Source organism: Symphalangus syndactylus, chromosome X (assembly GCF_028878055.3).
Source record: "Symphalangus syndactylus isolate Jambi chromosome X, NHGRI_mSymSyn1-v2.1_pri, whole genome shotgun sequence".
In the NCBI taxonomy this organism is placed as follows: domain Eukaryota; kingdom Metazoa; phylum Chordata; class Mammalia; order Primates; family Hylobatidae; genus Symphalangus; species Symphalangus syndactylus.
In genome coordinates, this window is record NC_072447.2 from 46,935,073 (window position 1) to 46,949,236 (window position 14,164).

Genomic DNA, 14,164 nt, shown 5'->3' on the forward strand with positions numbered 1-14,164 from the left:
TGTGAAGCATGTGGGCTGCATAAACGAGCATTGACTTAAAACACAGACTGAATGTCTCTATCCCTTCTCATCTAACTGTATTGAGGCTGTGGAAAATTTTTCTTCTGTCATACAAAAAACAATGTGTTAACATTGCTTAATGTGACGTTTGAAGGCATGTCTGGCACTTTTCTAAAATCAGGTTGCTGAATAATTCACCTGGAAACCCAGTCTGGATGGGGTTAATTAAATCCAGCTGGAGCAAGACACCTGACAAAGATGCTTATTTGAAGTGTGTTTGCTCTTGGACTGAGCTTTACCATAGAGAAAATTCATATTCTGAGCTTTTCTAGAAGCAGGATTGGCATAGGAAAATGGTAGAGTGGTCAAAAAAAAAAAAAAAAATCAAAGTTAGAAAACATATCTTGCACTGAAAATTAGGCAAGATGCAATCCAGTGACATTTTAAAACAGTTAATTAGGCAATGCATTTAGCCCTGGGTTGGGTAAATGAAATGAGTAACAGGAAGACCAAAACAGAGTAACTGTAGTCCCTGTCTCTCAAATACACACACACAAGCATATATATACATACATGTATACATGTATACGTGTATGTGTATACACACACACGTATATATGTATATATATACACATACACATATATATGTATATATATACACATACACGTATATATATGTATATATACACATACACGTATATACATATATACACATATATACATATATACAGAGTATAAATGGTATAGTATATATGGTATAGTATATATATTATATCTATAAGTATGTGTACATATACATTTCCTACACTGCTTTGCTTTTTTTTCTTGAACTGTTATTCATTTACTGAACTTTACAAAAGAAAAGCAAAAAAAAAAAAACTTGTTTTTCATCTTAAGAAATACAATGTTGAATGGAATATAGTTAAGGACTTTGGTTCACTGTATTACAGTGAGTTCTTTTTATTAAGATCCACAAAAGATCTCTCTCTTACTTTATAGAAATTTATTTGCTGTTCCAGAGCAACCGTTTCTTTTGGTATTCTGAACACTGTGTCGTAGAATTAATTGTGTTCTGCTCTTTGTCTTGGTTTCTAAAATGCTCTGAGCGTCTTATGACCCTGAACTAGAACAAAGTATACAGGGCTTTATGGTGTTTGATATCTAAGTGTGTATCTGATAAAACAGATGTTTCTTTCTCCACACTACTTATCTGATGATGGTAATTAATTTAACTACGACTACTCACATGAGATCTAGAACCATTTTTAGCTGTACAGTTTAGGCTTATACAAACACATTATCTGCATAAAAAGACCAACCCCATTCTCAGCAAAGTTAGAATACAACCTGGATTTACTGGGAGTCCCAGTGTCAAACATATTGATACTCTCCCTCCACCATAACCAATGTCATGCTCCACTAATGTTAATATTTCAACAACTAAATTATATGTATCACATAAAACACAGGAAAATATTCTTAATTAGTTCATTCCGATGGAATGTTAGATCAATGTGGTCAGTGTACATAACATGTTGTAAAGTAGGACATGATCTGGAACCATACTGGGGAAAAGTAAGTCATCAGAGTCTAAATCACCACTTTTACAAGTTATTTAACGTCTCAGTAATCTTACCTATGACTGTGGATGAGAGCATTCAAAGCCAGGCCATCAGACCAGCTGGTGGTGAAGTTGATTACATTAACCTGTGGATAATTACGAGTTGATTGTCGGACCCAGCTCAGGAGAATCTTTTCACTGTTGGTTTGCTGCAATCCAGCCATGATGTTTTTCATTACATTTTTGACCTACATGTGGAAATAAATTTTCATAAGAAAATGCATTCCTTGAGCAAGAACCGTGCAAACTTAAATATCAATGTCCTTGATCTTCAGTAATAAATAATAGAAATTTTAGGGCCAATTAGTAATGAGACATAATAGATTCTACCAGAAGTTAAGTCTATTCTAAAAGGCTAGGAGTCTATTCTGATTCATTGGTGTCTATGCCATACCATTTACTGAATGTATTCATTATTACTCCTGGATTCTGCCATATTAGACTGAACATTTACTGTTTATAAAATTGCTCACCTTCTAGCTTTCAATGAACAAGCTAGAGAAGACAGTGTATAAAACATTAGACTTATTGTTAACCAAGGACTTAAGATATAAAAGTGCTTTTTGGATAAGAGGAATAGTATAGATAATTGTTTTTTAAAGTATATGTTCAAATTTTGACTTTGCTATTAATTGTGGTAATTGGACAAGCTGCTTACCCTTTTCTAGGCCTCATTTCTGTATATCTTACATGCAAGGTTAGTGTAAGATCAAAGTACAAAATATGGTCAAATAAAACCCCTGATTTCATACCATCGTTTAACGCAAGTTATGTTTATTGGCTGAACTGAAAAGACGACAGAAATGTTTGCCTACCTAAAATGAAGAACAACAACAACAAAGGAAGGAAATATTTATCCCTAAGAGCTGTACATGTGTAGCCTAGGTTCTATTTTCATTAATTGGTTTCCATGTATTTGATTCTCTCATAGGCTTCATGCATGTGCAGATGTTATTCAACAGATTATCAAGTTTAATTCTTCTGAGTCATCTGATGCAGAAATCCATTCTAAGCATTTTTTCTAAGTTGCATGAATGCAGTGACACTTCATAGAAAAAACTGTCTACATCTTTTATTAAACAATTATTATTTATGAAAGACTGCTTTTTAAATATAAGCCCCTTATGAGATGCTGGAAGAAGACATCTATGTAAAAGTGATTAGTCTGTACCACTAAGCACTTTCCTTCTGGGAAGGTTAAGGTTCATATACTGTCAACATTTGATCAGATGATGAATATTTATTGTGCATTCTAAATACGACAATTTTACTTTTTCATCCATATAGAAGTTAACAAGTGCCTTTGGGGTAAATGCATATTTTAACATCTCCAATGTTAGTCATCTTTTTATTAAAAAGTAAATGCAAATTTTAGGATATACTACTAAATCTCATTTTAACATACTTTTAAAAGATTTGAGATGATGCTTTGTAAACACAGTAATGATTTGGAGATCTGAAATCTTTGCATATATCTGTCACAATCCCTTGATAAGTAAATCTATTATTCAGGAGTGGATTATCCAGTTTTCCTAATTCCTTCTTGACCTACTTATTCAGTCAGTTACTCAGTGAATACAGGTCAAATAATTATGTAATTTGTCTCATATTCTAAAATTATAAATTGCTCAACCTTTATGTACAGTGACTACAGGAGGTGTATTTTGTGTCCTGTGCTAAATTAGGGTTGGAATCAGCAGATAGTGGCTTAATGGTGGTAACGGATTTGCAATAATCAAGCAATCCTCCAATGATGAATGTGATTCATTTGTGAAATGCTTGGCCAGTCTGCCCTCTATGTGCATAATGTTAAAGGACAACAAAGTATTCAATCCGAAACTCCTTTATAGCATCATTATGTCACTAATTCAGCTTATCAGCCTCAGCCTCGCTCTTATTGCTTCTACTGAGGTGCACATGTTGCTCAGAAAAAAAATAATAAAGGGCAATGTATGATAATCATGTCTCCTTTTCCTACATAAAAGGCAGTTATCAAAAAATCATTGAGCTGGTCCCAAAGGTGAGCCTGTAAACAGAAAACTGTCCCATCCTCAGGTCTGTCTCTAAAAGAGGCTCAATTTAAACAGATGTATTTGTGTGTGTGTGTGTGCATACAACGATCATCAATTTTTCAAAGGAAAAAAGTTGAACTGTCTTTGAGCAGTGATTTTTAAAAATGACTGGGAGTTAAATGGGCCAAGAAGGCATGATGGACATGGAGATGAACCACCAAGATTGACCTTCAAGGAAGGGCTTGTTGCTCCAGCTGTGGTCAGGCAGCTTCTACTTGTTAGTTCTCACAGGTACCACCTGAGTTGTAGAGTCCTGCCAGCCAATGTCGCACCCTTTCCAGGGCAACCCACATCTATTGACTGATGAAGGGGCGTAGTATAAACACTCAGCCATTTTAACCCCACTTGAGACAACTCTGAAGGGTCATCCTAGCTGCAAGTTGTCTACGGCGTTTGAATAAGGGTATCATAGGGTCTACGTCACAGCTCTAGTTCTTCCTCTTTCCACACTCCTGTCACCTCTGCCCTTCTACAGGTGTTTTTTCTACCCATGGCATGGCTTAATAAACATTCTGCGTGCCAAACTCAACTCTGAAGTCTGCTCCCCAGAACACAGACTGTGATTAAAAGAAGTTGCAGCAGAGGAATAGAAGTGAAGAGAGTAGGAATAATCTTATACGATAAGGATAGTTTGTGTGAAGCTCTGCAGAAGAGCAGAACAAGAACTGTCTTGCACAGAAGTGACTTGGTAGGCAGGAATTTACAGGGATGGCTTTCAGCAGTGCAAACGTCATCATTCTCCTGTAATTGCAAATTGTATCAATAATATAAACATTCTAAAGTGAATTAGCGTTGCCATTAAGTACATCCCTTGAATTGTCCAGTAAAAGAATGGACCTGACCACTGTTAGCAAGATTTGTTTTTTATAACCAGCTGGTTGCCAGAGCCAAGTTTAGCACTCTGAAAAAAATGGATTGCACTTAAGAAGAAAAAGATGCCAAACACACGTTATATGCTTTCCAATTTTGTTCAAAGCTGCCTATGCTGCAAAATATGCGTTACTGTTTTAGGCTAGCAATTTAATTTGAGATGGACACTGGAAAAACAGTAATAGGAAAACAGGGTTTGCATTCCTGAGTTTTCACAAGTTCAATGAGAAGTCCTCCATGACACTATTAATAACATAGTATGTGGCATTAGAAAAAGGGGTCAACATCGTTCTATCTCTAAATGCTGCTCTTTATCTGATAGATCTAGAATATACCTTACGTTGATCAGAATGTCCTTTAATCTTTGCTGAAATTCAAGGGCTTCTACCATTTAATAGGAAGGAAAATATGTAATGTTGGTTAAAAAAAACATATTTTTAGCTTCACTGGATTATTATGAAGAACAGTGAGGAAGATAATTTTTCAAAGTGTGCTTAATAGTTTTAAAACAGGGCAGTGTGATATAAGAGAGAGATGAGATAAGTAAGCAGAGACTGGGAAGAGTCTACAGTCTTGCAGTCTCAAGGATATGGTGATTCAAGGATATGGTGATTCAAGGGCATAAATGGAAAACAACAGGCTATAAGGGAGGTCTCAGACAAAGATTTAAAAAGCATTCCTTCTGATATTCCTCATTGCAAAAGCGCCTCCACATGCTAATAATAAAAAATGGGCTGGGCAGCGTGGCTCACGCCTGTAATCCCAACACTTTAGAAGGCCGAGACAGACGGATCACGAGGTCAGGAGATCAAGACCATCCTGGCTAACACGGTGAAACCCCATCTCTACTAAACAAAATACAAAAGATTAGCCGAGCGTGGTGGCGGGCGCCTGTAGTCCCAGCTACTCGAGAGGCTGAGGCAGGAGAATGGCGTGAACCCAGGGGGCGGAGCTTGCAGTGAGCCGAGATCGCGCCACTGCACTCCACCCTGGGTGACAGAGCAAGACTCCGTCTCAAAAATAAATAAATAAATAAAAATAATAATAATAATAAATGAACAACTTGCAAGCAAGTGAAGAAATTATCAGACATAATAGTCTTGAAAGCTTATCTTGGACTAGTTCAGATGGAGTTGGAAAGGGCTTCAGGATATTTTTAAAAATGGTAAGATCATCTAAGAAATAGTATAAACAATAAATACAATTCAGAGTGCCTTTTGGAGCTCTGTGCATGCTTGAGTTCTTCTGCTGGCTTTGTCAAAACTTACATCTGTCTTAAGCAAAGTGGGATCTGCAAACTGGATTCAATCTAGGAATTATCTGTTACTATGCCATAAAATAAAGTCAACAATTGAGAGTGCATCAAGAAACTTATGCAGCGATTTTACGGAGTACCAATTATGTCTATTGCATTTAATAACAAAGGAGGGAGCTTGGGTGTTGGCCTTCTTATTTTTGTAACGCTTTGGTTTTATTCTATCTTACATACAATGGATTGGGGAAAAGTGTTCCTTCCTCAAGATATTTTGAGAAGTACTGAGCAACAAATGAAAAGCAGTTTGGGGAGAGATGGGGTATGTTGCTTCCTGGTTCTGTTTGACACCCATCACTACGTGGAACGGGCTGAAAATCGGAGAACTTGGGCTCACTTAAGGCTCCTATGAGCAATTCTTTGTTGCCAGCACATATTAATTCCCGCTCTTTCTCTTCCCCTCTCCCCGCTTACTGTTGTGAAATAGCATTAAGCCTGTTTAGAGAATTTGGAATAAAAATATATGGGGGCCAATTGGGAGAGCAATATGGCTGCTGAATTGAATAGTTACACTTTGTGTCTACTAACTATTTGACTCTGAGCAAGAGCAATCTACAATTCAAGTTAAAATACAAGCCGGGCGCAGTGGCTCATGCCTGCAATCCCAGCACTTTGGGAGGCCGAGGCGAGCGGATCACGAGGTCAGGAGATCGAGACCATCCTGGCTAACACAGTGAAACCCTGTCTCTACTAAATATACAAAAAAAATTTAGCCGGGCATGGTAGCGAGTGCCTGTAGTCCCAGCTACTCGGGAGGCTGACGCAGGAGAATGGCGGGAACCCGGAAGGCGGAGCTTGCAGTGAGCCGAGATCGTGCCACTGCACTCCAGCCTGGACGACAGAGCAAGACTTTGCCTCAAAAAAAAAAAAAAAAAAAAAAAAATTAAATTAAAGTTTACCAAATGAAGCCATGATATCTGCTACAATAGGGCTGGATCTGAACTATTACCCTCAGTCAAAGAAGCCAGACACAAAAGAACAGCTATTATATTGATGTAAAATATGCAAAAAGGCAAACATGTATGGACAGAAATAGATTGACAACTGCCTAGGGCTGGAGTGGGAGTAAAAAATCACCGTAAATGGAGAAGAAACTTTTTAGGGTGGTGGAAAAGTGCCAAAATTAGATTGCTATGATGGCTATGTAACTCTGTAAATATCCTACAAATTTTAATGAACTTGGTAGGGGGGAATTATTCATCCCTCAAAATAGTTTGAGAGGCTACCAAGAATCAGAACTAAACCAGATTGATGCAAATTGAATTTTACACTTAGAATTAGTACATTGATTGGTATAACAATTACATTTCAAAAAAGCCGATTTATAAAAAAGCAATCCCGACCAGTAAAAATAGCAGTCATTTCTCAGCCTCCAAATTTTTTAAATGAGTGGAAAACTTTAAGCAATCAATACAAGTCATACGATACAACTCAAATAAAAGTGGTATACTACACTGAGTGCCTTGCAGATATTCTCCCACTTAATCTTGCATGATAAGAAATACATACACGTTTATTTTTATTTTTACTCTTTTGATAGTGAGGGGACTATGGCCCAAAACAGGGGTGGCAATATACCAAATGCCGCTAAGATGGTAACTGTGGAAGTTTAAATTCAAGTTCATGTTGGTATACATATATACATACATATTTATATATATGTGTAAATGAGTTAATATTATATATATATACACGCAATGAGTGGATATTAGTGGATATAAGTTCAGGTATGATTACGTATATATACTATGATTACGTATTATATTATGTATATATACAATGAGTGGATAATATTCGTGGATATAAGTTCATGTTGGTCATATATACATATATAATGTGTGGATATGAGTGTGTATATATATACACATATATAATGTGTGGATATGAGTGTGTATATATATACACACGCACATATTGTATATATGCGTGTATATATAGACTGTCATTATATATATATATATATGAATATATACTATATATATATACACACATATATACAATATATATATACACACACATGGGTGTGTGTCTGTATCTTTTCCACAAATCCTTCAACCCATTTTGCAGAGGTCAAACAGACAGAAGACCCTATGCTCAGGTGACTTAAAAATAATTTCCAAATCACATTATGGAGTTTGTATGTATAACACATTTATTGATAGAGATACCCATATTCTACTAATCTTTCATTGGCAATAATTTATGTTGAGAATACCCAAGACGGAGAAAGCTTCATTCCTTTGGTAGGGATTAAAATAAAAAATATCTTTCTTTTTACAAAGCTATGTAAATTAACTTATAGATAAGTTATAGAACATACATTTGTGAAAAAAAATTACTCACCTAGATTGGGACTTTGTATTTTTACCTTATATCTACTCAATGAAATAAAATTTTGAAAAATATTCCTGTAAATGTACCAGAACCTATTTTATACCGTGATGATCCTTAACATTTCAGATGACATGGTTGTGTCAATTTAAAAAGCAGCACTATGGAGAAGGGTTTGTTATTGTTAGAAACACATGTTTGTTTCACACGTCAAGGGTAAAAATTAAAAAAACAAGATTAATGTTACCCAAAAGAAAACCATTCATCAGGATTCTTACCTGCCAGTGGAGGATTATATTCCAAATCAAACCAAGAGTCAGTTTATGATTTCCATCTACGATGTCAGTACTTCCAATATTCACTAAATCAACCTGTTAGGGAGAGGGGTAAAACATTTGAACGTAAGAGACCAAATGCCTAGTTGCAATAATAATAATAAAAACGTGAAGGTAATTGCATTTAGCAATTTTCAGACACTTAGCACTAAAGCTTTTTAAAAATAATCTAAAAATTAAACAAAATTCATTTGTAAAATCACTTTCCATAACAAACAAGCACCCCAAATATATTTACTTTCAGCACATGAATAGATTACTGCAGATTGAAGAGGCCAACTGGAGTATCTCAAAATAAAATGTCATAAAGGATGTTTAAAATTAAGATATGCGGCTGGGCGCGGTGGCTCACTCCTGTAATCCCAGCAGTTTGGGAGGCCGAGGCAGGTGGATCATGAGGTCAGGAGATCGAGACCACGGTGAAACCCCGTCTCTACTAAAAATACAAAAAATTAGCTGGGCACGGTGGCGGGCGCCTGTAGTCCCAGCTACTCGGGAGGCTGAGGCAGGATAATGGCGTGAACCCAGGAGGCAGAGCTTGTAGTGAGCCGTGATCGCGCCACTGCACTCCAGCCTGGGCGACAGAGAGACTGCGTCTCAAAAAAATAAATAAATAAAAAATTAAAAAATAAAATTAAATTAAATTATGCTTTCTAGTATAGAATTACAACTCAGAAAAATTCACCAGTACTTCCACCTAGCTCCAAGGAGTGCCACTATAATTAAGGCTGACTGCATTTTAGTAAAATGCCTCTGTTTTAGAATGAATGTTAGGTCTCTAATAAACAATGGAGCAAATTGCCAGCTCTCTTATCTCTGTCTAGGACTGTGTTTGGAAATGAAAATCTGGCAGGGTTTTATTTGCCTTAAGACAAATCTCTATGTCTCCTGTCCGTCACAATCCTCACATGTTTAGGTGGAGTAAGGTTAAACACAAGCACCTGAAAAGTAAGCATCTGAAAAGATGTTCAATGTTTTTAGCCAATAGAGGAATGCAAATTATAACCACAATAATCTGTCACTGTACATTTATCATAATGTTTAAAATTAAAAAACAGTGCCATAAAATGCTGGTGAGGGTGTGGAGAAACTGGATGACTCGACCCCTGCTAGTGGAAATTCAAATGATATAGCCACTTTGGAAAACAGTCTGGCAGTTTCTCACAGAACTGAACATGTACTTATTATACAATCTGGTAATTGGGCTCTTGAGCATTTATCTCAAGGAAATGAAAACACATGTGTACACAAAAACCTGCACATAAGTGTTCATACTACATTTATTTGTAACAGCCCCAAACTGGGAACCCAGATGCCCTCAGGGGTAGATAAACAAACCATACTACAGCCACACCATGGAATAACGCTCATCAATGAAAAGGAACAAACTATTGATACATGCAGCAAATTTGATTAATTTCATGGGCATTATGCTAAGTGGGGAAAAAGTCATTCTCAAAGGGTAGCATACTATATGAGTCCGTATTTATGAGAGTCTTGAAAAGACAAAGTTGCAGAAATAGAGAACAGAATAGCAGTTGGCAAAGGTCAGGAACGGGGGTAAGATGTAGGGTAGCTGAATGTTCTTATAAAAGGGCAATATGAAGGACCCTTGTAATGGTGGAACTGTTCTGCATATTGACTCTGATGGTGGATTTACAAACCTACACACGTAATAATGTTGCATAGAACTAAATACACACCATATGCATGCACACATACACATAAATATGAGTAAAGCTGGGAAAATCTGAATACTATTGGTGGGTTATATGAATGTTGACATCTTGGTCATGATATCATACTTTAGTTTTACAAAATGTTACTACATCGAAGGGGAGATTAATCAGTCAAGAATAAGAAAGCATCATCATCTGCATCATCATCCGGGGATTCCTCATATGGCAGTAGAGGAGAGAAATTCCTCCATAAGGAAAAGCCACTATAAATTTATCTATTGATTCATTGATGCACTAACTCAACAAGTACCTTTTGGTTATCTGCCAGGCAATGAGGTACTAAGAGCATGTAAAAGGAAAAACCTTCTGCTTTCATGAAACTTCATTCTAGTGGTAGTGACAATGAGATGATATACCACTGAAGATTCAAGCAGTTAAGCAGAGAATATGCGATTTTTAGGAAACAGACTCACTCATACTGCGGGAAGCACTGCTGGTAGATACGTTTTGGCTTGCCATAGATCTGACTCTGGGGAGACTTAGATCAAGTAATAGGCACTTAGATTCCAGTAACCCCTTATCCACTGTCATAAGACTTGTCACTGTGTAAGCAGGAAGATAGTTCCTCCATTTCCTTATCCTCATAAAAGGTCTCATAAGGTCCAGTCCACCGTATTCGGGTACTGGGCTCAGACCTGATAAAGGAAAGTAAGGTACTATCACCCTAATGTCAAGAAGTTCACAACAGAAGATCACATAATAAAAAAGTATCTACCATTAGGCTCTAGCAATTCTACCTCTACGTTTATAACCAAAATAATTAAATCATACTGATTAAGACATTTGTAGACCAATTATCATTTCAGATTAAGATATTTGTAGACCAATTATCATAGTAGCATTGTTCACAATAGACAAAATGTGAGAACACCCAAATGTCCATCTACAGATAAATGGATAAACAAAATGTGGTATGTACATACAACGGAATATTTTCAGCCTTAAAAAGGAATGAATTTCTGATACGAACTACAACATAAATAAACCTTGAAAACATATAAGTGAAACAAGCAAGACAGAAAATGACAAATATTGTATGATTCTACTTATATGAGGTACCTAAAATAGTCAAATTCATAGGGAAAAGGAAAGTTATTAAAGGCTAGGGGAGGGGAAAATGGGGAGTAATCATTTAATCAGTATGAATTCAACTTGGGATGATGAAATCATTCTAGAGATGGATAGCGGTGATGATTACCCAACAACGGAAATATACTTAAAGCCACTGAATTATACACTAAAAAAATAGAAAAAATAATACCTGAAACCCTATTTAGGGCAATGTACCTGAATAGACATTTCTCAAAAGAAGACAAACCAATGGACAGCACACAAATGAAATAAGGCTGAACATCACTAATCATCAGAGAAATGCAAATTAAAACTACAATGAAATATTACATCACACAGAATGGCTATTATCAAAAGGACAAAAGATAAGTTGTGGCAAAGATGTGGAGAAAAAGGAATCTTTGCACAATGTTGGTGGAAATGTAAATTATTGTAGTCATTATAAAGAACAATATGGAGGTTTCTCAAAAAATTACAAATAAAACTACCATATGATTCAGGAATTCTACTGCTGGGTATATATTCCAAAGGAAACAAATCAATATGTCAAATAACTGCACTTCAATGTACATTGTAGTGCTACTCAAAATACCCAAGATAGGAAATCAACTTAAGTGTCCATCAGTAGAAGAAAGAATAAAGAAAACGCAGGTATACACAACTACACACACTGGAATACTACTCAGCCTTAAAAAGCAGAAAATCCTGTCATTTGCAATGACATTAATGAATCTAGAGTACGTTACGTCAAATGACATAAACCAGGCACAGAAAGACAAACATTACATCATGTCACTTGTACATGAAATTTTAAAATGTTGAGCTCATAGAATTGAGAGTAAAATGATGGTTAGCAGGGGACAGAGCTTGGAGGAGGAGGGTTGGGCAGATGTTGGTCAAATGATACTAAATTACATTTAACAGGAATAAATTCAAGAGATCTATTGTATTAACATGCTGACTTTGGTTAACAATATTGTATTTTGAAAATTGCTAAAAGAATAGATTTTAAGTGTCCTCGACCCCAAATGATAAACATGTAAGTTAATGTATATGTTAATTAGCTTGAAGCATTCCACAACGTCTAGGTATTTTAGAAGACCATATGGTACATAATATATACATTTTTTTTGCTAATTAAAAAATAAAAAATAGTTATATGGTAAATTTTACATTATTTGTATTTTACCACAATAAAAAGTCATAGGTGCGCGCACGCACGCGCACACACACACAGCAGCAGCAGCCACAGATAATACCTAAATAAATGTTCATGGTTTTTTTTCCAATAAAATTTATCTATATCCACAGGAAAAACAATTAGATAGGCAACTGTGTCTCACAGAAGCCGGTAAGAAAAAGGAAGTAACATTGTGACAAGGTAAGCAAAAGACATAAGATATATTCGTGTATTCAGTATTGATTAAATCTGTAAAGAAAAAATAGACTGGAAAGAAGAAAAGTGTCAGGTGGAAAAAGCATGCTAGAAAGAGTTCAGATCACTAAGGGGTAATAGCTGATTAGGAATTAGAGATATTGTATTCAGGGACAATACGGCAAACAGCTACTCTTTTTAACTTTTATATTAGGTTCAGGGGTACATGTGCAGGTTTGTTATATAGGTAAACTGTGTGTTACGGGGATTTCATGTACACATTATTTCATCGCCCAGGTAATAAGTATGGTGCCTGCAGGTAATAAGTATGGTGATGGTGCCTGATAGGTAGTTTTTCTGATCCTCTCCCACCTCCCACCTTTTACTGTTGAGTAAGGCTCCAGTGTCTGTTGTTCCCCACTTTATATCCATGTGTTCTTGGTATTAACTGCCACTTTTTTTTTTTTTTTTTTTTTTTTTTTTTTTTTTTTTTTGAGATGGAGTTTCGCTCGTTGCCCAGGTTGGAGTGCAATAGTCTGATCTCGGCTCACCGCAACCTCTGCCTCCCGGGATTCAGGTGATTCTCCTGCCTCAGCCTCCCGAGTAGCTGGGATTACAGGCACCTGCAACCACGCCTGGCTAATTTTGCATTTTTAGTAGAGACGGGGTTTCTCCATGTTGGTCAGGCTGGTCTCGAACCCCTGACCTCAGGTGATCCACTTGCCTCAGCCTCCCAAAGTACTAGGTTACAGGTATGAGCCGCCGTGCCCAGCCTAACTCCCACTTACAAGTGAGATCATGTGGTATTTGGTTTTCTGTTCCTGCATTAGGTTGCTAAGGATAATGGCTCCAGCTGCATCCATGTTGCTGCAATCTCATTCTTTTTTTTTTATCTGGGTTGTATTCCATGCTGTATACGGACCATATTTTCTTAATCAGTCTACTGTTGATGGACATATAGGTTGATTCCCCGTCTTTGCTATTGTGAATAGTGCTGCAATAAACATATATGTGCATGTGTCTTCATCGTAGAACAACTTATATTCCTTTGGGTATATACCAAATAATGAGGTTGCTGGGTTGAATGGTATTTCTGTTTTAAGTTCTTTGAGGAATCACCACACTGCTTTCCACAATGGCAAAACTAATTGACAATTCCCACCAGCAGTCACCACACCAGGCCAATAACATATCCATACATTTTCAGATACTGATGCTTCTACTGTTATTATAACAACTCGCAGGATGTATCTACTGGATCAGAGTGTGTGTGTACACACACACACACACACACACACACACACATACACACACACTCTCTGATCTAGTAGATACATCTATACATACATATATATATATACACACATATACACATCGTTTCAGGGAGATATAGATATATCTATACATGTATATGTGTATCTATACATATACACATATA

At 36.4% G+C, this 14,164-nt stretch overlaps 1 protein-coding gene across 4 annotated transcripts in view; it reads right to left on the minus strand.

Annotated features, from left to right (window-relative positions):
- Positions 1–14,164, minus strand: part of DMD (dystrophin) — a 2,284,432-nt gene that overhangs the window by 1,733,385 nt on the left and 536,883 nt on the right. For all 4 annotated transcript variants that reach the window (XM_063634262.1, XM_063634265.1, XM_063634264.1 and 1 more), the window contains exons 5-6: positions 8,485–8,577; positions 1,637–1,809 (exon numbers count right to left, since the gene is read on the minus strand). In XM_063634262.1, the coding sequence (XP_063490332.1) occupies positions 1,637–1,809; positions 8,485–8,577 (266 nt within the window). The remainder of the gene's footprint in view (positions 1–1,636; positions 1,810–8,484; positions 8,578–14,164) is intronic.